This window comes from Schistocerca serialis, chromosome 10 (genome assembly GCF_023864345.2).
Source record: "Schistocerca serialis cubense isolate TAMUIC-IGC-003099 chromosome 10, iqSchSeri2.2, whole genome shotgun sequence".
Taxonomy (NCBI): domain Eukaryota; kingdom Metazoa; phylum Arthropoda; class Insecta; order Orthoptera; family Acrididae; genus Schistocerca; species Schistocerca serialis.
The window spans coordinates 188537522-188564695 of NC_064647.1; the positions used below are offsets into that span (position 1 = coordinate 188537522).

The 27174-nt window shown below is 45.7% G+C and overlaps 1 protein-coding gene across 1 annotated transcript in view; it reads left to right on the plus strand.

The window, feature by feature from the left end:
- The window catches only part of LOC126424665 (uncharacterized protein CG43867), a 448798-nt gene that overhangs the window by 10883 nt on the left and 410741 nt on the right, over positions 1-27174 (plus strand). Inside the window, exon 2 of the mRNA XM_050087395.1 lies at positions 4234-4296. Within this exon, the coding sequence (XP_049943352.1) occupies positions 4234-4296 (63 nt within the window). The remainder of the gene's footprint in view (positions 1-4233; positions 4297-27174) is intronic.

The following is a 27174-nucleotide window of genomic DNA, read 5'->3' on the forward strand; positions in this document are numbered from 1 at the left end:
TTCCCTGTTCCACCCGCAAACAGAGCGAGGGAAAGACGACTGTCTACATGCCTAATTTCTCTTACCTTCGTGTTTCTTACGAGAAACATACAGTGGCGTCAGTAGAACTGATCCGCAATCAGCTTAGTAGTGTCCCTCAAAAAGACCGACACCTTCCCTCCAGCGTTTGCAATTTGAGCTGACGAAGCATCTTCGTAATACTTGCGTGTTGATCGAACCCACCGGTGATAATTCTAGCAGCTCGCCTCTTAGTTGCTTCGATCTCTTCCTTTAATGCGACCTGGTGGAGATCTGAAACACTCGAGCGGTAGTCAAGAATAGGTCGCACTAGTGTTCTATACGCGACCAAATGGTTCAAATGGCTCTCAGCACTATGGGACGTAACATCTGAGGTCATTAGTCCCCTAGAATTTAGAACTACTTAAAAACCAACCGAAGGACATCACACACCTCCATGCCCGAGGCATGATTCGAACCTGCGACCGTAGGGGTCGCTCGGTTCCAGACTGTAGCGCCTAGAACCGCACGGCAACTCCGGCCGGCAAATGGCTATGAGGACTATGGGACTTAACTTCTGAGGCCATCAGTCCCCTAGAACTTGGAACTACTTAAACCTAACTAACCTACGGACATCACACACCTCCATGCCCGAGGCATGATTCGAACCTGCAACCGTAGCGGTCTCGCGGTTCCAGACTGAAGCGCCTAGAACCGCTCGGCCACAACGGCCGACACTATCTTCACGTCCATATTATTCATATTATACTGCAGGACGGTTAAGTTTCCTTTGACAACCTACCTGTGTATTGTATGTATTTGTATCACCTATCCCTAGTATTAATTTATAATTATGGGACAATTAATTTCTCCGTTTTCACCCTCCCACGTCAAATATCGGTGAGGGGGGGGGGGAGGGGGTGGAGCGGCGTTGGCTGTCAACAGTGCAGGCACCGCGCACTTCAGCACACTGACAAAAAAAAAAAGATGAAAAAACAAGAAACAGAGAGCCGAGATCTTTACATTGAATTTAAAACTTTTTAAAGGTAAAAAATGAAGTAGAAACTGTTACTGTCACTGGGAACTGCAAGGACCTGCCATGGGGTAAGGAGTCATTTGTTGGCGAGCGAGTAGCATAGGAATGTGGGTGTAGGAATGTGGTGGTGTAACGATGGAGGAATGCTGCATAGCAACGATGGAGTACTGTACTGTACTAATCGCCAGTAGTAACAAAAATTGACGCTGCCGTGAACAACCTTGTTTTCGCTCGTAAACGCAATTACCGCACAATAACATGGTTATTCTAAGTGATGGACCCATTTTCAAAACTTAACATTTATTCAAGTACAAATCCAAAATGGACAAGCTTTATATCAATGAAAAGAGGGAGTTTCAAAGTTTTTTTTTCCATAATGTTTTATTTCAATTTAATAAATTTAATAATTTGTAATTAATTAGTTTCTTAATAATTAGTCAATAATTACAAATGTGATAAATGTTATAAATGTTCGATGTGGCCACTGTTGGCTGCAGAAGCCAAACTCGTCCCACACACGCAAAAGCATATCTGCTGTTACTGAGTGCACGGCAGCAGGGATCCGGTTCCACAGATCGTTCAGAGTAGAGGCGGGACTTGAACAGTTTCCTTCGCGTAACCCCATACGAAATAGTTGCAGGGTGTGAGATCAGGAGATCTTGGTGGTAAGAAGTGCAGAGCCAGGTCCTCAAGTCCCCTGCGGCCGATCCAGTGCTGAGGAATGGAGTCACCGAAAAAGCCTCATACATTACAGTGTCAATGGGACGGAGCAATTGCGGCTACTGAGCGCTGGGTGGGTTCACTCTGACGTCAGCAACGTGGCTTGCTACTGCGCATACACCTCGTGAACGCTACCATAGTTGCAGACCTGCCACACTGAACTCTGGCGAATTCGTCGCCTCCGCCTGTTGTGTTGTCATGGGACTTTGTCAGCAGACTCCACTACAGGTAGCTGACTGTCAAACATGGCCTTACGGATGCCTGTGCTACCGATATCGTGCTCTGTCTCGTATAGAACAATCTGAACTTTCTCGCATTGTTATTACATTTCATTGATGGCATCCTCTGATGGACTTTAATTTTTCCGGCGTACAAGGATCCTGCGTTGCTCAAACCAACGGCTAATGCTTATGCGAGTTAGGAAAATTGTTTACCTATTACTGTAGGTTAGAGCGAACGAAAACCTCGTGGCAATATATACCTGTCGTCGTATCAATGCGCAAGGCATTTCCTTTTGCAGCACCTGACGGACCTAATCGCACTATCTTGGCATCACATTCCATTTTCTGCCATTAGCAGTGTGACTGTAGTTCGATTAAAATTGCTTGACTGCTGACACTTCACCCTTTGGAGCGGGTTGCCGCCAATCAGAAAGCTTGTCGTCACGTCCGGACCGTCTGCGCCGTTACCAAACTGCCACAAAAATTGGCCAGTTCACTTCGAATTCATTGTCCGGCATTCGTTCTTGATCACGAGTGATGGGTCTGGCACTTTTATTACGTATTCCATCACACATGATAACCACACCAAAACCAACGTGCATGGGCGGGCACGCACACAAACACACACACACGCACACGCACACGCACGCACACACACACACACACACACACACACACACACACACGTACACACGTACATACACACGACGCACACGCTCACACACAACGCACACGCGCACACACACACACACACACACACACACACACACACACACACACACACACACACGTACACACGTACATACACACGACGCACACGCTCACACACAACGCACACGCGCGCACACACACACACACACACACACACACACACACACACACACACACGTACACACGTACATACACACGACGCACACGTTCACACACAACGCACATGCACACAGACACACACACACACACACACACACACACACACACACTTACACACGTACATACACACGACGCACACGCTCACACACAACGCACACGCACACACACACACACACACACACACACACACACACACACACATGCACACACACACACACACACACACACACGTACATACACACGACGCACACGCTCACACACAACGCACATGCACACACACACACACACACACACACACACACTCACACACACTCACACATGTCTCTCACACAGCAATAACCAGACACTACTGGATACTTCGCTCAAGACAGGATTCAGTGTCACATATACAGTTATCATAATCACAGACATCGGCTTACATTAGATAAGCTTCGCAGCACATATGACGAATTTTTTAAGGCTACAACTCATCGTTGCGATTTGGTCATCAGAGTCACAAATATAACCACTTAATGAGGATAGTGGCATATTGTAACGGTTAGCATATAAACCTGGTGTGTAGAAGCTCGTAGATTCGAGTCTCATCAGGTGTAGCTGAATTATTTTTGTTTCTAAATCTAATATTTTTATTGGTTTAAATGTATTTTCTTGTAATTAATAATTCCTCATCACTTCAGTTTCATCATCGTATTGACCTTTGTAATTCCTCTTATTTTCTTTCCTATCATTCTTTTTTCGTTTCGAATCTGCCTGTGTCGCATATAATCTGCAACCAAGTGCCAACCACGGCTGCTCATCGGTTTTTAAAACGGGTCTAGCCGGTGAGAGCACAGTATCAGGTAACCAGTGATAGCGAGAAATATTACAGTTTGCTTGTAGTGCTGAAACTGAATTTTTTTTCTGTCTTGAGTTTTCTCATAGAGGTTAGCTTTAATCACTATGAACAAAGTGATTGTGATTTTAGTCCTGCCGCAGACTGTTTACCGCCATTTTGTCAGATACATTGCACATCACAAGGTGTGGTTGGTTTAGGATACGAGTTAACATTCGTGGCTACACAACGCTTTGCCTACAGCAGTTCAGTCATTCATCAGTTAAAATCAACTATCGACGGAGCATCTCGCACTTACGTGATACCTAGCAGCGGCCACTTCCAACGCTGCTCCGCATTACACATTAACAGCATTTGTGAAGTAGGTCGCCATGTTTGTGTGTCGCTTGTAACTGAGCTGTAGCCGGCAGCTGACGTGGCAACACTGTAGCCAGCAGCCGACGTGGCAACGCTGTAGCGGCAGGTGACTGACGTCAGCTGTCAAGTAATTTTAATCAGACTGCAGTTAGCAGAGTAGTGTACCAGTGCTGATGTGTCGGTGTTTTGGTGTGTTCCAGCTGTCAGAGCTGGAGCAGCGCGTGCTGGAGGCGGAGGCCCGTGCCGAGGAGGCCGAGGACAAGGTAAGTAGCCGACAACTCTGCAGTTCCACTTCCCATCTCGGCTGTCACACCATAGGCTCATTCTGGCGATGTGACAGCTTCAAGTACTGCTTCTATCGTAGCTTCACACAGTGACCTTTCTACATCTATACAAATGTAAGCCTGTCATTGTATAACCATTGTCATAGTAAACTCGACAGAAAACAGCGTTCCACACTCCTCAATGATTGAAAGTGCCCTTACTGCCACTTTTTCATACCTGTAAACATAAAAACTCGTAATGTATTGCACAGAACATTCCTCCATATCGACTGATTCAATTCTATGCAGTGTATAGACACTCATCACTGCCCAGCCGACCGTACCTATCAGGATGAGCCAGGAAGACTGTGCCTTTTATTTACTGGGTGTTTCACAGTTCATGTTAACACTTCTAGAAGACATTTGGTAGATCAAGTTTTACATGGGAACCCATGTCCGGAAAGTCATCCAACGACATTACAGAACGTCAAAGTTATAGGCCCCAGCTCCTGAAAATATTTGTATATACAGGGTGACTCGGTGACAATGTTATGAACTTTCTAGGATGATGGAGAAGTAGGGTCTCTGCAGCTGAAACGAACGAGAGTCATAAGCAAACATCATCCTCATATCTCTGACAGTGTAATATATGTACCAGCAGTGTTGTTGCTAAGGTTGTTGGGTAGGAAACTTTCAGAGGTGGCAGTATGGACCAAGAAAAAAAAATGCCTAGTAAATATGGGCTCGACCACAGGTATCAATTTTAGAGCCCATGTGTCAGACTTTTTTTTTTGTTTTGGTCCACCTCTGGAAGTTGCATATCCTACTAGCTTTAGCTGTAACAGAACCAGTACATGTATCCCATTCTCAGAGGCATCAAAACGGTTTTCGTTTATAACTTTCGACTCGTTTGTTTCAGCTGCAGGGACCCTTCCTCAAATTAATACATTTATCCTTCTCCCTCACCTAGAAAGTTTGTTACAACATCACGGAATCAACCTCTATATACATACATTTACAGGCACCAGTACCTGTAACTTTGACGGTCTCTAGCGTCGTTGGATAACGTTTCCAGACATGCGTTCCTGTGTAAAAGTTGACCTACTAAGTCCCCTCTACAACCTCTAGAAGTGTATAACATGCATTGCTAAATATCATGTTAATATTTTGTCAGTAGGTTTGACATTATCATGAAATACATATTTTACCTCACACACAGACAGACATATTCAGGCTTGCATCATTTTGTATAGTAATTCATTCTACAAAAATCAAATCAAAATTTCAAATGTGACATGGAGAAGTATAAGTGTAGCAAACAAATACCCAGATTGTCTCTAATTATGTATGTGTTTTCATATGACAGCTTATAACTTTGGTAAGCTTATGGAAGTTAGGTTTCAATGTTTGAAACGTATTTTTCAAGTTTTGATAGGAGTAGCACATTGAAATGTCAAGCAACCAAAATCAGCTGATCAGTGGATAAGAATGACAGTGAATGTACATACAGCAACCAAGGTGGAACCTGGAATTCTCTTTTAATTAATTTCTGGCTGTAGCATGCAAAATGAAAAAGAAATAAAACTCTAGAAATTTTAAAATGAATATAGGTTAGAATTTATGGATGTGTGTGTGTGTGTGTGTGTGTGTGTGTGTGTGTGTGTGTGTGTGTGTGTGTGTGTGTGTGTGTGTGTGTGGGCATGGGTATGGGTGTGGGTGTGGGGGGGGGGGGTAAAGGTGGGTGGAGGGACGTATCATTGTGTATGTGGGATAGCTTTGGAAAACCAGAACCAATTTCGATAAAACCGCAATAGGCGTGATATGTTAATGGAACACTGACAAAACAGCCAACAACCTGTTGATATGACACGAATATACTACTCGTTTTCGATCGATTCTTCCCATACCCACGCATGAGTGCTGAGCAACCCATCCCCCATGTGTTTTTCCAGGCAGTGGTTGATAGATGTGTTGGAACCTGCCCCCATGCATTCCACACTCACGCCTTCACATGACACGCCTTTCCCAGCGCTTCGCTTCAGTTGCCAGGAGGACATACGCTGCTTGGACAAGCAACAGCAGTACTACAGCCACAGTACTACAGGTATTCGTCGTTCGCAACCACTTTGAGGTCCCCCCTTTCCCACCCCCACTCCACCTCCACCCCCACCACACTACTAGGTATGAAACGCTGCCAGTACTGTCGCTGATTGGACTAGTGATGCTTAACTAACACTACACACTCGACCCTATTATCACTTTGTTCCGACAGCATCAACATCATTCCCCCTGTGTCACTATGTCTAGCCGTGCTAGGGATGCCTTACCCCTCCCCTTCCACCCTCAGCCGGGGTTGAGGTTTCTCCAGGCCTTTCAGAATAATGCTGGAACACACAAAAACCCCACCTCCTCTTATACACGTGAATCACCTAAAACTTGCACTGCATGTATTGCAGAAATGGAAAGTGCTATTGACGTGCAGTTTTCACAGACTTGATTGGTTGTCATGGGCTCGTAATCTTAGCCAATCAAAGATTTTAATAACACTTAGAAAGTTTATGTTCTGTGTAAACATACACTTTTCAAATGTATCAATGCCTGTTGACGTTAGCACACTAAAAGTAGGGTAAATTAAAATGTCAGTGGCGTTTGTTGCAGGATTCTAGCGCAAGTCGTTTAGGAGATACCGTATTTTGAAAAGTTCCGACAACGGCATGTACAGTACCTGTGGTAACACACAATAAAGAATAACACAAGAGCATAAATGAGTTATGTGGACGCTGACCAGTAACGAGACAATTGACCTCCAGCAGCTGCAATACAAGCTTCCAGTCTGGTATGGAATGACTGCTGGACACGTGCTAGCATTTCAGCAGAGATGTCTGGGTAGGCTACAGTAATAGTCGTTGGTAACACCAGGTATAGTTCGTGTGCCCTCGTAGTCAGTGTCATTCAGAAATAGGGAACAGGCCAGCCAAGGTACAGGTCCCCTGCATAGAAACCAGCAATTTGGAAACAATTCATGAAGACATGCTGTCTGCGTGCACTATGGGCCGGAAAGTCATCATGTAGGTACCACAGGTTCTTCCTAGTCTGCAATGGAACGTCCTCTAGCATCCATGGAAGATGGTCTGTTAGGAGGCTGCGATACTTGTGCGTGTTCAGTGTTTTACATATGAAAAACGGTCCTAAGAGCTGATTTTTCACTATCACCCACCACACATTTACACTCCATAGACGCTGATGTTTCACCTGATGAAGCCAATGGGGCTCGTAGTAAACAGACCAACAGTGCATGTTTCGGCGGTTTAGCTACAGATTATTTATAAATATGTCTTCATCACTAAACAAGATACATGAAATATCTGTAGTATCCCATCTCAATTCCCACATACAGACGTGAACACGATTCTCATAATGGTTTCCATGCAGCTCTTGATGAGGAGATACGATAGCGATGGAACCTATGTCAATGGAGTAAGCGCAGGACACATACCTGAGTCATGCCACTTCCTTAGGCGATTGCACGGGAGCTAACATACAGATCAAGTGCAATAGCAGCGAGAACATTGATTTCCCCTTTTTCTGCCGTCAATTGTTTACTTCTGTTGCGTTGTCCAGGTGTTACAGTACCACTTTTATGTCACTGGTTGAAGGGGTTGATAAATAATTGCCGATATGGTTGACATGTATTGGAATAGCTTGCTGCACACGCCATACAAGAATGAGCACCATTCTTCCAACACTCTCCATGCACCATGAGCTTATCGGCATTTTCTGCATGGGTAAATCGCATCGCCCACTAACTTGACTGTCACACACTAACTTGACTGTCACAGATTAGCAGGTTGCAGTAGACTGAAGAAACACACAAGCCCACTGTAAGTAAACAGAACAGCATCATATCTAGCAAGTACGCAAGTAGAATGGCACAAACAAGTATCAGGTGGAAACTTTCAAAATACGTTCTCTCGTAAAAGACTCGCATTAGAATCCTGTATGAAATACCACTGACATTCTAATTTACGCTACTTTTAGTCTGTTGATGTCAACAGGCACTGTTCCAATTTTAAAAATCTATATTTGCACAAAAAATACACTTTCTAAGTACTACTACAATGTGTTGGTTGGCTAACAATACGAGCCCCTGACTACCAATCCATTCTGTGAAAACCGCACATCAACAGCGCTTTGCATCTCCGCAATATTTGCGGTGCAAGTTTTAGGTGTTTCACTCTGTGTATCTATTTGGTTATGAATCCTTAGGATTTTTAAGAAGAGATCACGCGATGGTTAACGTACCAAAATGGCAAGCTGTTAGTAACACAATACTCTTGGACTTTTGTTTTGGTTACTTTGCGGTGTCAGTCGCTTGGTTCCAGTTGCCGAAATGTCAGTCACTACATTGGGATGAAGACAAATCAACGTATCATGATGAGTATCCCGCAGACAAGTAAGCCTACGTGACAGCGAGGAGTGGCAGCTGGCTCACTTTGTTTCTGGTATGTGGGCTGAAATCTGGTTTTGCAGGGTAGAGCGGATCAGGTTACGGTTGTGGAGTGGACCGTAATCAGTTACTGTCAGTTGCACAAAACACACAAACTTATATTTTGTTAAGAACCACTTAATTACACAATGTCTTAAATGGATCAACTCAGGGCTTAGGGCCTGGATAACAAGAATTTCAGATAGAGTATAATTTAAAAAAAAAAATCATTTTAAACAAATGAATCTTCAAATTTTAATTTTAGATGGCTGAAGGCCTTATCTTAAAAATATTTCACGTAAAAGCTCGGCTGAAGGCTACTCACTGGATTTTGAACAACTCAGGGCTTAAGGCCTGTATAACAAGATCAACAAACTTTCAAAATTAAATTTTTAAACGAATCAATCTTCAAATTTTAATGTAAGTCGGTTGAAAGCCTTATTTTAAAATTAAAACAAAGACAATTAATAGACGGCTGAAGGGCTCACACAGTACTTCAGACTAAAATGAAAATCACAATCTAAAACCAACAGAACAGTGGTCTCAGAAGTGTCTGGTTTCTGTTCGCACGAGATAAAACACAACTAGTGACAGTACGGTGGATGTTCGCATCACTGAACACTCACTCACTTATAACAGCAGGATACAGGTGACACGGCAGATGGGGGGGGGGGGGGATCCGGACCTATGAGGGGGATCCAACCCTCGTACATTTGTGTGCTTTATGTATGAAGAGGCATTCCTGCTTTATAAAAACAATGTCCTAATGTACTGCAGCCATAGAGGCATCGTCAAATGTTAAACGCAAAGCCAGTCAGTAACGTCAAATATTCGTATATATAAATAACAGCATACGCAAGAGTCATCTTGTCAGCAGCACTACTGTTCTAAACAAACTGCCGTACTGTAGCTACAAGAGGTTTATGTTGTTAAGTTCACCAGATGTCGCTACTGTAGGCACACACAAGTCTTCAGTGACCAAATTCAGCCTCCGGATGTTGGTTTTCTCCGTGCCTATAAAACACATTACCGAACTATCAGCAGCTACGCCTTAAAGGATAACCGGTTTCACAACAAGCTCCACAAAAGAGTGTTTCGCATTCGGTTGGATGCCATCACATTCCATCAGTTCTCGTCACCCCCTTTACACCACTATGATTTTATATGCATTCTTTAAGAGCAAGTATCTACCCTGCTTCTCCACCCCTTCTCCTCCTTCTCCCTGCCCCTGGTAGATCCTGTGTTTACTCATCGTCGTCAGTGTTGTGTTCGATGCTGTTCTCCTGTGCGTCCAGAGCTGTGCTTTTAATTGTGTGCTGGACTTGTACGTAGTGTTACTGTCAGTGATCGTTATGTGCTACGCCGTCCATCGCCACTTTTATGCTCCAGCCGTACTTCGCCTTGTGTTCTTTTAATTGTCCCAGTGTGAGGTTTTTCTGTGCGCAATACTTTTTCAAGGTTTTTATCTCCATTTTACAGTCTGTTCTCTTCTATTACGTTCCACCTTTTTATATTTATGTACGCAATATTTTCTCCTTTGTAATTTTAAGTGTCTTCTATTGTATAATTAAACTCATAAGGGCTGAAGAGCAGCACATATGCTGCTGCCAGCCCGCCCCTGCTGGGGCATTGAAATACAATAAAGGAAAAAAAGCGGATATCTAGCTGAACTTCGATCTTGATGGTGTGAACGTATGTGATCACTGTGACGCACCATTTTTCAAACGGTGTCCATTTTGTGAAGTGTAATACATACATCCCACAGAAGGGTAATCGCTGCATCTCCAGGACACTCACTTTCCGTCAGCTTCAAAAATGGTTCAAATGGCTCTGAGCAGTATGGGACTCAACTGCTGTGGTCATAAGTCCCCTAGAACTTAGAACTACTTAAACCTAACTAACCTAAGGACATCACACACATCCATGCCCGAGGCAGGATTCGAACCTGCGACCGTAGCGGTCGCGCGGTTCCAGACTGTAGCGCCTTTAACCGCTCGGCCACTCCGGCCGGCTTCCGTCAGCTTCCTAATGCACATGGTGAGTCATTAGCAGCTAATATTTTTCCTGTCATAATTGTTAACACAAGCCTTTCAAATGAGACTCACTAAAGACTGAACTTGCGACCTAGCACTCAAGGGGTTTCTTGTGAGTCAAAGCTGACGACAGGCCATACATAAGTAATGCACGGGTATCGAGCAGGCGAAGACGAGGCGGTAACAGGCGTGTTGTCAGATAAACCGACGACGCGGGCCGGAGGGTCGATACGTAGCGTGGTAGCCGTCCGCGCCTCTTGCTGGAGGAACGGGCGAGCGGCGCGGAGCTGGCGGCGTCTGGCTGCCTGAGGTGACAACTAGGAGGAGGTAGCACGCCAGCGAGGAAAGGTGCCGGGGCTAGGGATGCACTACACTGCTCCACGCTGCCCACTGCTGCCATCTCGTTGCGGTTCAACGTAGGTAGGCCTACAGTATACTGAGGTGACAGAAGTCATGGGATAGCGGTATACGCATGGTGGTATTATCGCATATAGAAGGTACAAAAGGACAGTGCACTGGCGCACCTGTCATTTGTACTCAGGTTATTCATGTGAGAATATTTCCGACGTGATTATGGCCGCACAATGGAAATTAACAGATTTTGACGCTGCATCTTAGTTGGCGCTAGAGGCATGGAACATTCCATTTCGGAAATCATTAGGCAGGCAATCATCGCAGGCCGCACCACCCCCTTCTTCCGCCTCCTAGATTCTTACCTTACCGTCTATGGCTGCCCCATTACCCTCACTCCCACCCTCAAGTACCTTGGCATCACCCTCGACCGCCGCCTTTCCTGGATCACAGTTCAAGCCAAGGCACGTAACTGTCTCCGTCTCCTCAAACTCCTCTCTGGTCGAACATGGGGATTAGACCCTTCCACTATCCTACATAGCTATAAGTCCCTGATTCGCCCCATTCTATGTTATGCCCACCCCCCTTGGATCTCTGCCTCCCCCCCTCACCTATTACAAATCCCTCCAAATTCTTGAGCACCACGCACTCCGCCTCACTTATCACATCCATCTCCCGTCTCCCACATGGATCCTTCACGATCTGATTCCCTTCTCCCAACTTCTCCTGTTCCTAGAACAAATACAGATCCTATTCATCTCCCACAGACTGGATCCCTCCCCCCCATCCTTTGGTTTCCCCCATCCTCTCCCACCCTAGCCCACTGCCACACCTGTACCTCAGTGTCACACCTGGTCTCCATCTCCAACACACTCCATACCCTCGCCCAAGGTGGCTTCTGCCAACTCCCCCTCCAGATGATGTCCTCGTGCCTTCCATCTACCCCTCCTACCAGATCTAATCCCTCCTCCTTCTCCCTATCCTACTCTCCTATTCTCTCCCTCCCTCTCTCCCTTCCTTTCTTCCTCCTTTTCCTCTGCCGAACACCTTCTTTCTCCTTTTCACTCCCCCCCCCCCCTGGACTTCCAGCTCATTTCTTTCTCCCTTTCACTGTCCCCCTCCTACCCCCCTCCTGGTTACCCCATACTGTCTCTCCCTTCCCCCTTTTCTCCCCCCCCATCCTCCCTTCACCCGGCGGTAGGTCCCCTTCGGTTCAATGATTTTTAACATTTTCGTTGTGGTGTCAGTGTTACTCCAGTGCCGTGTGCAGTGCTATGTCCCACCAGCACCAACAATGTCGCCAGCATCATTTGTTTGTGTTAACACTGGTGTTTCTTTGTTTTTCGGGTCGGCTCACAGTGTTCATTCTTCGCACGTGTGTGTGTGGTTCTCATCTATGTTGTTTTTAAATCTATTTATACCATTCTCTGTTATGTGATCTTTTCTCATTTGACTATGTTATTTCTGTAACTCTCTTGGCTGAAGAGTGGCGTATTGTGCCACTGCCAGGTCGCCCCATTTTAGGGGGTGAACTAACAATAAAGAAAAAAAAAATCATTTGGCAACTGAACATTCCGAGGTCCACAGTCACAAGATGTGCCATGAATACCAAACATCAGACATTACCTGTCACTACAGACGACACACTGGCCGGCGGTCTTCTCGTTACGACCGAGAGTACCAGTGTTTGCTTAGAGTTGTCAGTGCTAACGGATAAGCAACATGGCGTGGAATTATCGCAAGAAACAATGTGGGATGTACGAAGAAAATATCTGTTAGGATTATGGCAGCAGACGAATGACACGAGTGCCTTTGCTAACAGCACAGCGTCGCCTGTAACCCCTCTTGTGGGCTTGTGACCATATCAGTTGGAACTTAGATGACTGCAAAACCGTGGCCTGGTCATATGAGTCCCGATTTCAGTTGATAAGAGCTGATGGTAGTATTCGAATGTGGCGCAAGCCCCACAAAGCTGTGGACCCGAGTTGTCAACAAGACACTGTGCAAGCTGGTGGTGGTTCCGTGATGATGTGGAATGTGATTACATGGAATGGACTGGCCCTTCTGGTCCCAATGAATCGACCATTGACTGGAAATGATTTGTTCATCTCTGTGGAAACCATTTGCAGCTACTCATGGACTTCATATTCCGAATCAACGATGGTATTTTTATGGATGACAATGCGCCTTGTCACCAGTCACAATTGTTCGCAATTGCTTTCAAGAACAATCTGGAAGCAAATGATTTGGCTATAGACATTGCCCGTCACGAATCACATCGAACATTTATTGGACATAATCGAGAGGTCAGTTTGTCGGCCGCTGTGGCCGAGCGGCTCTAGGCGGTTTAGTCCGGAACCGCGGTGCTGCTACAGTCGCAGTTTCGAACCCTGCTTCAGGCATGGATGTGTGTGATGTCCTTAGGTTTGTTAGGTTTAGGTAGTTCCAAGTCTAGGGGACTGATGGCCTCAGATGTTAAGTTCCATAGTGCTTAGAGCCATCTGAACATTTTTTTTCAGTTTGTCTACAATATCCTGCACCGGCAACACTTTTGTAATTATGGATGGGCATAGAGGCAACATAGTTGAATATATGTGCAGCGGTCTTCCAATGACTTGTTGAGCCCATGCCATGTCGAGGTCCAACACAATATTATGAGGCTTTTGTCATCTCACTATATGGATACGAGGGTGTGCGCAGAAAGGACAGGAAGTTTATTTTGTTGCGAACCACATCTACATGCCTACTCTGCATTTCACACTCAGGTGTCTGGCAGAGGGTACATCGAACCACATTTAATATATTTCTCTGCCGTTCCACTCTCGAATAGCACACGGTAAAGACGAAGACGTTAACCTTGCCCTGCGGGCTCTGACTTCCCTTATTTTATTACGATGATCATTTCTTCCTGTGTAGGTTGGCACCAACAAAATATTTTCGTAGTTTGAGGAGAATGTTCATCGTCGTGTCTAGTTTTGGTTTAGGCATCCTTTCGTGTTCTTATTTCAAGAAGATTGAAGCTGATCTTTCCGTCTCTTCTTAGCATGTCCAACATTCCTTTGCCCTTGACGTGCATATTTGTATATTACTATATTCGTTCTAGGGGTGGCTGTTTTCGCTGAAACAACCGGTTTTCGGTAATATCGGTTTCTTTTAACGCCAGTTTAACTGGTCTATTAAAACCGTTGAAAGTAACCGGTTTCTGAAATAACCGACTATCGGTTTCTTATTCCTATTATTTACCGTAATAAACGTAGAAATAGAGCAAAGATTGAAAAATTTTTACTCTTAGTTTCAAGATACATAGAATCAAAATATTGAATTAAAGAGGCAAATAAAAGAAAACAGTCCGTGCACCGTTCGCCGCTTTTCTCGAAAAGTGGTAAGCTGTTGAATATTACGAAAAATCAGCAGTATTCTCGTATTGATTCATATTTTTTGGAACCCTGCTCAAAAATATGTCGTAATCGTGTATCATACCACTATCCGGGAGTTACCGACAGTCAGGGTAAAAAAACAGGATGTCTTAGACCTCTATTTTTCGTATTAATTCATCCTTTTTCAAGAGCTACTTTCTATTTTTATTGTTACTATGAATGAACTGTTGTTAAATTTTTAGTTTATTACTGTGACAATAATTCCCTTCCTCTTTTATTATTTCATAGAAATGGTAGAGAAATCTTTAATCTTTTAAAGCAATTGTAGCACTGTACTGCAGTTCGTAAAAATATTACTAGACCACCATAGTTGGTGTCAGTCAGAAATACTACAGTCCAGTCAAGGAGGGGGGGGGGGGGGTGGTTAAGGCTGGAAGTCTCAAACACACTAACACACGGAAACAAAAAAGACATTACTGTCTCAGCATTGCTCTACCAGTCCTTATGATATGTGTTTGTTGCTCGTTTCTGTCGCTCATGGTTATTAAAATAGCACTGGCCGCCTTTACCATTTTCTATAATAACGCAGTATTATTAAAAAAAGATTTATTTAAAAATGGGCTCTGAGCACTATGGGACTCAACTGCTGTGGTCCTAAGTCCCCTAGAACTTAGAACTACTTAAACCTAACTAACCTAAGGACATCAAACACATCCATGCCCGAGGCAAGATTCGAACCTGCGACCGTAGCGGTCGTGCGGTTCCAGACTGTAGCGCCTTTAACCGCTCGGCCACTTCGGCCGGCATTTATTTAAAAACCAGACGTCTTAGCACTGCTACTGTGGCCAACTGATATTTGGTTTTCTTGCTCAGTTGTTAGCAAAAACTAAAATAATCACCTGTTATAACCGAGACCAAACAAATACCGAAAAATACCGTTATTCAGAGCTAGAATACCGGTATCGGTTTTAACTGGTTCTTCTGACATCCTTTCTATACTCTTGTATTTTCTGAAGTATGCTTTTGACAACCAATTCATTCCTTATTTGAGTACTTTTTAACCGATCCATGAGCCAGTAACCAGCGAAAGATCTCAGAAGTCTCATCTCTGCTGCCTGAACCCTCCTCCTCTGACTGGCTGTTAGAGACCAAGTCTCTGACCCATCTATTAGAACCTCACTGCCACCAAACTGTACAATTTTAGCACTGTCTTTTTCCTAACTTTTGTGAGGAGAGCGCTATTTATAGTATCTAACAACTGCTGGAATTTTTACCATTTGTGCTCTTGATCACTGTGCGATATGTGAGACCTTTCATCCAGGTATTTACAACGGCTAATATCAATTATCATTTTTGTCCTTAAATGCTCCTTACCATGGAATGCCATTATCTTAGTTTGACGTTTAGATGGCTCTGATCACTATGGGACAACATTTGAGGTGATCAGTCCCCTAGAACTTTGAACTACTTAAACCTAACTAACCTGAGGACATCACACACATCCATGCCCGACGTAGGATGCGAACCTGCGACCATAGCGGTCGCCCGGTTCCAGACTGAAGCGCCTAGAACTGCTCGGCAACTCCGGCTGGCTCACCTTTAAGTATTGTCATATTATAATCATTTACGACGTTGTGGAACAACTAAATTGCTCTCTGTAATGTATCTTCTGAATCTGTTAAGATTATTTGATCATCTGCATACAAGAGTGTATTTTAAAATTTTCCCAGCGAATCGAATGTTCGAATTTTGGGCTTGTTGCCGTTCGCCGTTTAATCCATATCTCGATTGGGCACCTGCGATTCAGCTTCAGGTGAGCCATCGAAGAAACAAAGACTTGCTCCGTTACGTCCTACAGAGCGCTCTGCGAATGATCCGTGCATTCGTCAAAGTTCAAGTTGAGAAGACGTACGACTCTCCCCGGCGGCAGCGCCCTCGCTGGTGGAAGCAGCTTGTGGAACTTCACAGAAGAGCTTCTGTCAAGTTTGGAGGGTAGGAGACGAGATACTGGTAGAATTGAAGCTGTGAGGACGTCGTGCTTGGGGAGCTCAGTTGGTATAGCACTTGCCCGCGAAAGGCAAAGGTACCGAGTTCGAGTCTCGGTCCGGCACACCGTTTTAATCTGCCAGGAAGTTTCATATCAGCGCACACTCCGCTGCAGAGTGAATATCTCATTCTGCGATCATGTTTCCAGGCGGAAGTGACATTTTTCAACAAGATAATGCTGCACGTCACTGAGCCCTGGTAAAAATTGCTGTTTTGAAGAGCGCGCCGCAGCGCGTAATGTGAGCAGTCGCCCCGTGTTTCTGGCGGTGGCGCCGCTGTGGCAATCACAGCTTTGGTGTCTGGTGGGAAAGGTGAAAGGTTGCCTGTTCACGTGCATTTAAGGGGCGCTATGAGCTCACCAGTTTGTCGGTCTCAGTCGGTGCAGTGTGGGCGAGTGTGGTCAGTTGGTCAACCGGGTCAATGTGGGGCAGTCAGTGTCTGTCTGTCGTCCGGAGTTAGGCCGCCAGTCTCCTCGAGTTTGTTCAGGCAATGGGCACTGGCGGTTGGATCGATCGGTCGGTCGGTCGCGCACTGAGACACAAGATGACTTGTGCGTCTTGAGCGTCGGCGCATGTGAGGTCGCCACGTGAGTCCAGTGGGCCGCGCCGTATAGCGAGGGGTAGTGGCTTCGCGGCCGGCACGAGAACAACAGGAGTCAACCCACGACATCGGTCTGGCCGGTGCGAGCTGCGACGCCGTGAGACGGGAGATCGGCGCGCCTTCATGCGTCCGTTGAAGCGGCTGGCAGCGGTCGGTTCGTGAGAGCGATTTGGGAGTGCTGCGCCAGGTCTTCTCTAGAAATCGCAGTTTATTAAAAGTTAAGTGATTCGTGATATGTTGTTTCATTTACTTGTTAAGTTCTACTTGTGTTCTTGGTCAGTCTCTCGTCCCCAGCTTGCTCGTCTGTCTGTCGTCCCCATTTGTTAGGCAGTTAGTGTCTGTCTGCCTGTCGATCTGCCGTACGTAACTAGCTGCCTCTGTCATGTTTGTCGGATCCGGTGTTAACGAATTTATTGCTTGAAGTGTAACGGCCGAATTCCTGAAATATGTTTTTATCTTCCCTACCATCTTCAGAGGTGGTATATGCGTAATGTAGAGCATGTTTGGCCAACCTTGTATATTTTATGTAAGACTGCATTTCACGGGTTTTTATTTAAATGGTCATTTTAGTATATAAAGTTGCCACCCTTCCACCGTAAGACTTTTTTTTTTTAAATCAAGTTGCACCTTCGGTGGCAAGTTAATCTTTTAATGTCAGTGTTTTGTACCATTTCCATCCCTCCTACGGGATGCATAGTTTATATGCTTGTGTGAGTTGTTAAAATTTTTAGTTTAAAGTAATCTGGTGTGTTGCAGATTTGCACCAGTGTAGTCGTTCAGAGGCTGTTGTGAGCGGTCGTGACTACTGCCGTGTCAAAAGGGAGCGGCAAGGTTCTCAGCCCGAAAGCTCATACACTCAAAATTTTGTTCTTTCTGTCTGTGAATAAGTTGTACCTTGATATTTAGGGGGTGCTTTCTGATTATAATTTTAAATCTGTTTCTAAAAAAAAAGGGAAAAAAGGGCTTTTAGGAATAAAATTTCCATTTGTTGAAAGAAATTTGATTTGTTTTCAGCAGTTACCCACTGGCAACTACTTCCACGCTCACATAGTCTGATAAAATGTGTTAATGTTGTTGATGAATCGCTAGTAAATAAAGCAAATTCTTAAAAAGTTTTGAAAGTAAATTCACGGTCCAGTCACAAGGCCTGGAGTGTGACGGAGTGGTTCGAGGAACACAATGGTGAGTTCCGTTTAATATGCTGGTCCCCCAACTGGCCAGATCTGAACCCGATCGAACACATCTGGGATGCGATTGAACGTGGCGCCAGAGCTCATCGCCCCCCTCTGCGGAATTTACGGGACTTAGGTGAGTTGTGTGTGCTGATGTGGCACCAACAGCATTGCTTCCATGCCGTGACGCGCCGCCGCAGTTATCCGTGACAAGGGCTATTAGATAGATCGTCATAATGTTCTGGCTGATGAGGTAGTGCCGGTGGGATGATAATGCATTTCTTAGCGCCATTTTTTTTCTTTTTTTTTTTTGTCATCAGTCTACTGACTGGTTTGATGCGGCCCGACACGAATTCCTTTCCTGTGCTAACCTCTTCATCTCAGAGTAGCACTTGCAACCTACGTCCTCAATTATTTGCTTGACGTATTCCAATCTCTGTCTTCCTCTACAGTTTTTGCCCTCTACAGCTCCCTCTAGAAACATGGAAGTCATTCCCTCATGTCTCAGCAGATGTCCTATCATCCCGTCCCTTCTCCTTATCAGTGTTTTCCACATATTCCTTTCCTCTCCGATTCTGCGTAGAACCTCCTCATTCCTTACCTTATCAGTCCACCTAATTTTCAACATTCGTCTATAGCACCACATCTCAAATGCTTCGATTCTCTTCTGTTCCGGTTTTCTCACAGTCCATGTTTCACTACCATACAATGCTGTACTCCAGACGTACATCCTCAGAAATTTCTTCCTCAAATTAATGCCGGTATTTGATATTAGTAGACTTCTCTTGGCCAGAAATGCCTTTTTTGCTATAGCGAGTCTGCTTTTGATGTCCTCCTTGCTCCGACCGTCATTGGTTATTTTACTGCCTAGGTAGCAGAATTCCTTAACTTCATTGACTTCGTGACCATCAATCCTGATGTTAAGTTTCTCGCTGTTCTCATTTCTACTACTTCTCATTACCTTCGTCTTTCTCCGATTTACTCTCAAACCATACTGTGTACTCATTAGACTGTTCATTCCGTCCAGCAGATCATTTAATTCTTCTTCACTTTCACTCAGGATAGCAATGTCATCAGCGAATCGTATCATTGATACCCTTTCACCTTGTATTTTAATTCCAATCCTGAACCTTTCTTTTATTTCCATCATTGCTTCCTCGATGTACAGATTGAAGAGTAGGGGGCGAAAGGCCTTATCGGGCCTTTTTTGCCTTTTTTGCCATAGCGATTCTGCTTTTGATGTCCTCCTTGCTCCGTCCGTCATTGGTTATTTTACTGCCTAGGTAGCAGAATTCCTTAACTTCATTGACTTCGTGGCCATCAATCCTGATGTTAAGTTGAGGACGTAGGTTGCAAGTGCTACTCTGAGATGAAGAGGTTAGCACAGGAAAGTAATTCGTGTCGGGCCGCATCAAACCAGTCAGTAGACTGATGACAAAAAAAAAAAAAAAAAAATGGCGCTAAGAAAGGCCTTGTCTTACACCCTTCTTAATACGAGCACTTCGTTCTTGATCGTCCACTCTTATTATTCCCTCTTGGTTGTTGTACATATTGTATATGACCCGTCTCTCCCTATAGCTTACCCCTACTTTTTTCAGAATCTCCAACAGCTTGCACCATTTTATATTGTCGAACGCTTTTTCCAGGTCGACAAATCCTATGAACGTGTCTTGATTTTTCTTTAGCCTTGCTTCCATTATTAGCCGTAACGTCAGAATTGCCTTTCTCGTCCCTTTACTTTTCCTAAAGCCAAACTGATCGTCACCTAGTGCATTCTCAATTTTCTTTTCCATTCTTCTGTATATTATTCTTGTAAGCAGCTTCAATGCATGAGCTGTTAAGCTGATCGTGCGATAATTCTCGCACTGGTCAGCTCTTGCCGTCTTCGGAATTCTGTGGATGATGCTTTTCCGAAAGTGAGATGGTATGTCGCCAGCCTCATATATTCTACACACCAACGTGAATAGTCGTTTTGTTGCCACTTCCCCCAATGATTTTAGAAATTCTGATGGAATGTTATCTATCCCTTCTGCCTTATTTGACTGTAAGTCCTCCAAAGCTCTTTTAAATTCCGATTCTAATACTGGATCCTCTATCTCTTCTAAATCGACTCCTGTTTCTTCTTCTATCACATCAGACAAATCTTCACCCTCATAGAGGCTTTCAATGTATTCTTTCCACCTATCTGCTCTCTCCTCTGCATTTAACAGTGGAATTCCCGTTGCACTCTTAATGTTACCACCGTTGCTTTTAATGTCACCAAAGGTTGTTTTGACTTTCCTGTATGCTGAGTCTGTCCTTCCGACAATCATATCTTTTTCGATGTCTTCACATTTTTCCTGCAGCCATTTCGTCTTAGCTTCCCTGCACTTCCTATTTATTTCATTCCTCAGCGACTTGTATCTTCCTTATTGCTGTATCTATAGCGTTAGAGAACTTCAAGCGTATCTCGTCATTCCTTAGTACTTCCGTATCCCACTTCTTTGCGTATTGATTCTTCCTGACTAATGTCTTGAACTTCAGCCTACTCTTCATCACTACTATATTGTGATCTGAGTCTATATCTGCTCCTGGGTACGCCTTACAATCCAGTATCTGATTTCGGAATCTCTGTCTGACCATGATGTAATCTAATTGAAATCTTCCCGTGTCTCCCGGCCTTTTCCAAGTATACCTCCTCCTCTTGTGATTCTTGAACAGGGTATTCGCTATTACTAGCTGAAACTTGTTACAGAACTCAATTAGTCTTTCTCCTCCTTCATTCCTCGTCCCAAGCCCATATTCTCCTGTAACCTTTTCTTCTACTCCTTCCCCAACAACTGCATTCCAGTCGCCCATGACTATTAGATTTTCGTGCCCCTTTACATACTGCATTACCCTTTCAATATCCTCATACACTTTATCTATCTGTTCATCTTCAGCTTGTGACGTCGGCATGTATACCTGAACTATCGTTGTCGGTGTCGCCATACGCTATCGGTAAGCTAAACCAATAGCACCCCTCTTAAGTGGCGGGTTTAGTGTCATAATCCATATGGGGCTGCTGCGGCGCGCGGTGGAGGGTGCTTCAGCTCATTAGGCAGCGACTGATTAACGACCGCACCGCAACCCGCAGAGCAGGTCGCTGACACCTCTAACTGACGCGCCGGCGGATAACCAGACAGCTGCGACGTCTGCGGTTTCCGACGCCCGCGCACTCATCTCCCGACATCTGTCGGCGGCTCCGGAAACCGCGTCCCAGCGATAGAGCCACACCCGCCATCTGGCGGCAGCGGGCGACACTGCGTGGCGCCGGGGCGCATTCTGGCGGTCCCCGCCCCTGCGGGCGTGTTGTGGCAGGTCGGGGGCGGTGGGCGCGGTCACGTGACGCGTGATTCATCCCGGCACGTGGAGGTCGATACCGGCCCGTCTGGTGCCGGGACAGCCGCGTCACGTCCCGTCCCTCCCGACGGCGCGACCGTCTGCGAGACGCAGCTACAGATGTCGCTTATCGCTGACTCAACCGCTTTTCAGTTATATCACATCATCCAACGCCGGTTTAACCCGAGTGCTCAATCCGCTCAAACTGGTACCGGAAATACACTACTGCCCATTAAAATTGCCAGACCAAGAAGAAATGCAGATAATAAACGGATATTCATTGGACAAATATATTATATTAGAACTGACATGTCATTACATTTTCACGTAATTTGGGTGCATAGATCCAGTACTCAGAACAACCACCTCTAGCCGTAATAACGGCCTTGATGCGCCTGGGCATTGAGTCAAACAGAGCTTGGACGGCGTGTACAGGTACAGCTGCCCATGCACCTTCAACACTATACCACAGTTCATCAAGAGTAGTGACTGGCGTATTGTCACGAGACAGTTGCTCGGCCACCATTGACCAGACGTTTTGGATTGGTGAGAGATCTGGAGAATGTGCTGGACAGGGCAGCAGTCGAACATTTTCTGTATCCAGAATGGCCCGTACAGGACCTGCAACATGCGGTCGTGCATTATCCTGCTGAAATGTAGGGTTTCGCAGGGATCGAATGAAGGGTAGAGCCACGGTTCGTACCACGTCTGAAATGTAACGTCCACTGTTCAAAGTGCCGTCAATGCGAACAAGAGGTGACAGAGACGTGTAACCAATGGCACCCCATACCATCACGCCGGGTGATACGCCAGTATGGCAATGACGAATACACGCTTCCAATGTGCGTTCACCGCGATGTCGCCAAACACGGATGCGACCATCATGATGCTGTAAACAGAACCTGGATTCATCCGAAAAAATGACGTTTTGCAATTCGTGCACTCAGGTTCGTCGTCGAGTACACCAACGCAGGCGCTCCTGTCTGTGATGCAGCGTCAAGGGTAACCGCAGCCGTGGTCTCCGAGCTGATAGTCCGTGCTGCTGCAAACGTCCCCATCTGTTGACTCAGGGATCGAGACGTGGCTGCACGATCCGTTACAGCCATGCGGATAAGATGGCTGTCATCTCGACTGCTAGTGATACGAGGCCGTTGGAATCTAGCACAGCGTTCCGTATTACCCTTCTGAACCCACCGATTCCATATTCTGCTAACAGTCATTGGATCTCGACCAACGCGAGCAGCAATGTCGCGATACGATAAACCGCAATCGCGATAGGCTACTCATTACTCGCGCACACTAAGGTGGCGGTTCGCGTAAGAGTTCGAGCAACCTGTGCGCATTCGCACAGACGCAGGTCAATGGCTGGGTAGCCTTTAAATATATATGAAGATAGTAACTGATCTCGAAAGACCAGATGCCACTGATGACCGTGCAGCTTCTCTAGAATAAATGATAATTAATTGAAACCCTTAGCTGCCGACAGGTGTTGTTGATATACCTCGATGGGGACAGCTAAAATTTTAATTATCATTTGTTCTAGAGAAGCTGCACGGTCATCAATGGTATCTGTTCTTTCGAGAACAGTTACTGTCTTCATATATATCGACAGCTATTGGTCTAGCGATGTGCGCCGGGATTGGTTGATGATAATGGCGCGGCGGATGCAACAAAAGGTCCGTAGATGTGGCGGCGTGCGCGCCCCCTAAATACACTGTGAAAGCTGCCTGCGGGTCAGGGCGAAGTTTCGTTGATTTCGGCCCATGCGCCTGCGGAGATGGCGCGACGACCCGCATAGCGCAATTACGTTGCGGGTTGGCAGCATTGCAGGGGATCCCGGAAACGCCATAATTTACATAATGTTCCTGGAAATATGTACACTCCTGGAAATTGAAATAAGAACACCGTGAATTCATTGTCCCAGGAAGGGGAAACTTTATTGACACATTCCTGGGGTCAGATATATCACATGATCACACTGACAGAACCACAGGCACATAGACACAGGCAACAGAGCATGCACAATGTCGGCACTAGTACAGTGTATATCCAGCTTTCGCAGCAATGCAAGCTGCTATTCTCCCATGGAGACGATCGTAGAGATGCTGGATGTAGTCCTGTGGAACGGCTTGCCATGCCATTTCCACCTGGCGCCTCAGTTGGACCAGCGTTCGTGCTGGACGTGCAGACCGCGTGAGACGACGCTTCATCCAGTCCCAAACATGCTCAATGGGGGACAGATCCGGAGATCTTGCTGGCCATGGTAGTTGACTTACACCTTCTAGAGCACGTTGGGTGGCACGGGATACATGCGGACGTGCATTGTCCTGTTGGAACAGCAAGTTCCCTTGCCGGTCTAGGAATGGTAGAACGATGGGTTCGATGACGGTTTGGATGTACCGTGCACTATTCAGTGTCCCCTCGACGATCACCAGTGGTGTACGGCCAGTGTAGAGATCGCTCCCCACACCATGATGCCGGGTGTTGGCCCTGTGTGCCTCGGTCGTATGCAGTCTTGATTGTGGCGCTCACCTGCACGGCGCCAAACACGCATACGACCATCATTGGCACCAAGGCAGAAGCGACTCTCATCGCTGAAGACGACACGTCTCCATTCGTCCCTCCATTCACGCCTGTCGCGACACCACTGGAGGCGGGCTGCACGATGTTGGGGCTTGAGCGGAAGACGGCCTAACGGTGTGCGGGACCGTAGCCCAGCTTCATGGAGACGGTTGCGAATGGTCCTCGCCGATACCCCAGGAGCAACAGTTTCCCTAATTTGCTGGGAAGTGGCGGTGCGGACCCCTACGGCACTGCGTAGGATCCTACGGTCTTGGCGTGCATCCGTGCATCGCTGCGGTCCGGTCCCAGGTCGACGGGCACGTGCACCTTCCGCCGACCACTGGCGACAACATCGATGTACTGTGGAGACCTCACGCCCCACGTGTTGAGCAATTCGGCGGTACGTCCACCCGGCCTCCCGCATGCCCACTATACGCCCTCGCTCAAAGTCCGTCAACTGCACATACGATTCACGTCCACGCTGTCGCGGCATGCTACCAGTGTTAAAGACTGCGATGGAGCTCCATATGCCACGGCAAACTGGCTGACACTGACGGCGGCGGTGCACAAATGCTGCGCAGCTAGCGCCATTCGACGGCCAACACCGCGGTTCCTGGTGTGTCCGCTGTGCCGTGCGTGTGATCATTGCTTGTACAGCCCTCTCGCAGTGTCCGGAGCAAGTATGGTGGGTCTGACACACCGGTGTCAATGTGTTCTTTTTTCCATTTCCTGGAGTGTATTTATAGAAAGATTTATGCGCCTAATAATAACGATGGTCGCAAATTTTGACACCGTAAAAACTATCGCCTTCCTGTCTTTGTATAACCGTCGATTGAATTATTGATAATGAAATCAGAAAAATTAAAAATTAAAAGATAAATTAAAAATTTTAGAAAGCAATCTGTATTTGGAGCAAAGCAGAGAAACTTGCAAAATGCTAAATATCAAATAGCAAACAGTCTCGATCGCGTTTCCTGATTTTTATTCCAGACCATCTTCAGGCTTTTCCCCGCCATCATGGCTGGCAGACGGAGCGAGATCCGTAGAAATGAGGATATCACTGCAAAAAAATGGTTCAAATGGTTCTGAGCACTATGGGACTTAACAGCTATGGTCATCCGTCCCCTAGAACTTAGAACTACTTAAACCTAACTAACCAAAGGACAGCACACAACACCCAGTCATCACGAGGCAGAGAAAATCCCTGACCCCGCCGGGAATCGAACCCGGGAACCCGAGCGTGGGAAGCGAGAACGCTACCGAACGACCACGAGCTGCGGACAATGTCACTGCACCAGCAGCCATAATGGCGGGGAAAAGCTACAACGCACCGTTTATCAGAAAAGTAGTTGATATCTACGATAAAATATTAACAACACGCCTATAAGTGCAACTGAAGGACAATATACTAATAGGACTGTCCAACAGTTAAAGTGCTGTTGCATACGATCATTAAAGTGGTCAAACATTAACAAATTCATATAACAAAGTTTTATTTTGGAGCACAATTCAAAAACGGGGCTATTATATGCTATTAGCCTATAGGGCTAATTCTACAAGCCGACCTTAGTCGTTGTACGTAGGCACACTACTAATGAATGACGATAGTTCTACGAATAGCAGTCTAGTGCGTAAGTGCGGTAACATGGCACAAGACAATGAAAGGCACATAAACATAACTGTCTCAACACAAAATACTGTTAACATAATAACAGCTCATGCCTCTTTACGACAATTTCCTACTGGAGCATTGTCCTAAAACAGTAGTTTATCACAAATAATCATATAATAATATGGCACAATCGAGTCACCACCAATGCTTACCTGCTATGCCCAATACGGGCTGAAAACCTGCAAGGAAGCTGGAACTTTTCAAATAACACTGATCATTCAGTAAATTCCTATTCTGTGCTTATATATCTGCACCTCCTCCAGTAAATCTAATTTCATACCCTTGGCTTCTTTACACAATAGCTCGGTTGGGGCGTATGTCCTTATTCAATGATGTGTTCGGCAAACATTGACCCATTCTTATTCGTACCCATCCTCGACGGCATATGTTCTTTATATCTTATAGCTATAGATCTGAATGTCTGCACCATGTAATATGCCGGGTAATCATTACATTTCAATTTATAAACTCCCGATTGCAACAGCTTATTACAACTGTTATTGCTAAAACATACAAAATTTCGTTTTAAGCTGTTGTTGGTTGAAAATGCTACTCTGCAGTCGTGTTTTTTGGAGCACACGTTGCACTTTATACGATATGTTACCTAGAAACGGAATAGCTATAAATCTCTTACGTTCATCCCTATTGTTCACGCAGAGCGTCAACGTGGAAACTGTCTTTCTCGTTTTGCGCTCAATTATATCATCAACTATGTTGGGGCTGTAACCATTATTACCGGCAATCTCTTTTAGGGTACACACTTCTTTTTGAAAGTTAGCCTGGGTAAGAGGTGTTGCTGTGTTGTCCTGCAAGGCGAGGTGTTTGGACGGTTGCTGTCCGCTGCTTCCTGGCACGTCTTGAGATTTCTTAACCATGGGCTTCGAATGTTGCCAACTGTTTTTTTTTTACCTTTTATTGTTTTCTTATTTTGCTCTTTTCATTGTCGACAAACGCCCTTTCAACATGTCAGTTTTTCAGCTGCTCCGTTCGAACCCCAGATCACGTAAGAAACAGATTGACCGTCCTTTCGGCGGAAGAGGCAACCGTAAAAATAGTTTTCTCGCCGGTCAACAGACGTCGCAGGCGACGCTACAATGCTAACTGAGCTGTCCATGTCGCGGAATTGGCAACGCTGTATCTTCCGTGACTTGAATGACGCTGATTTGCGTTCGGCTAGAGCGCTGCGCGCGAAATGCATTTGTCACACTGCTGACTGTAG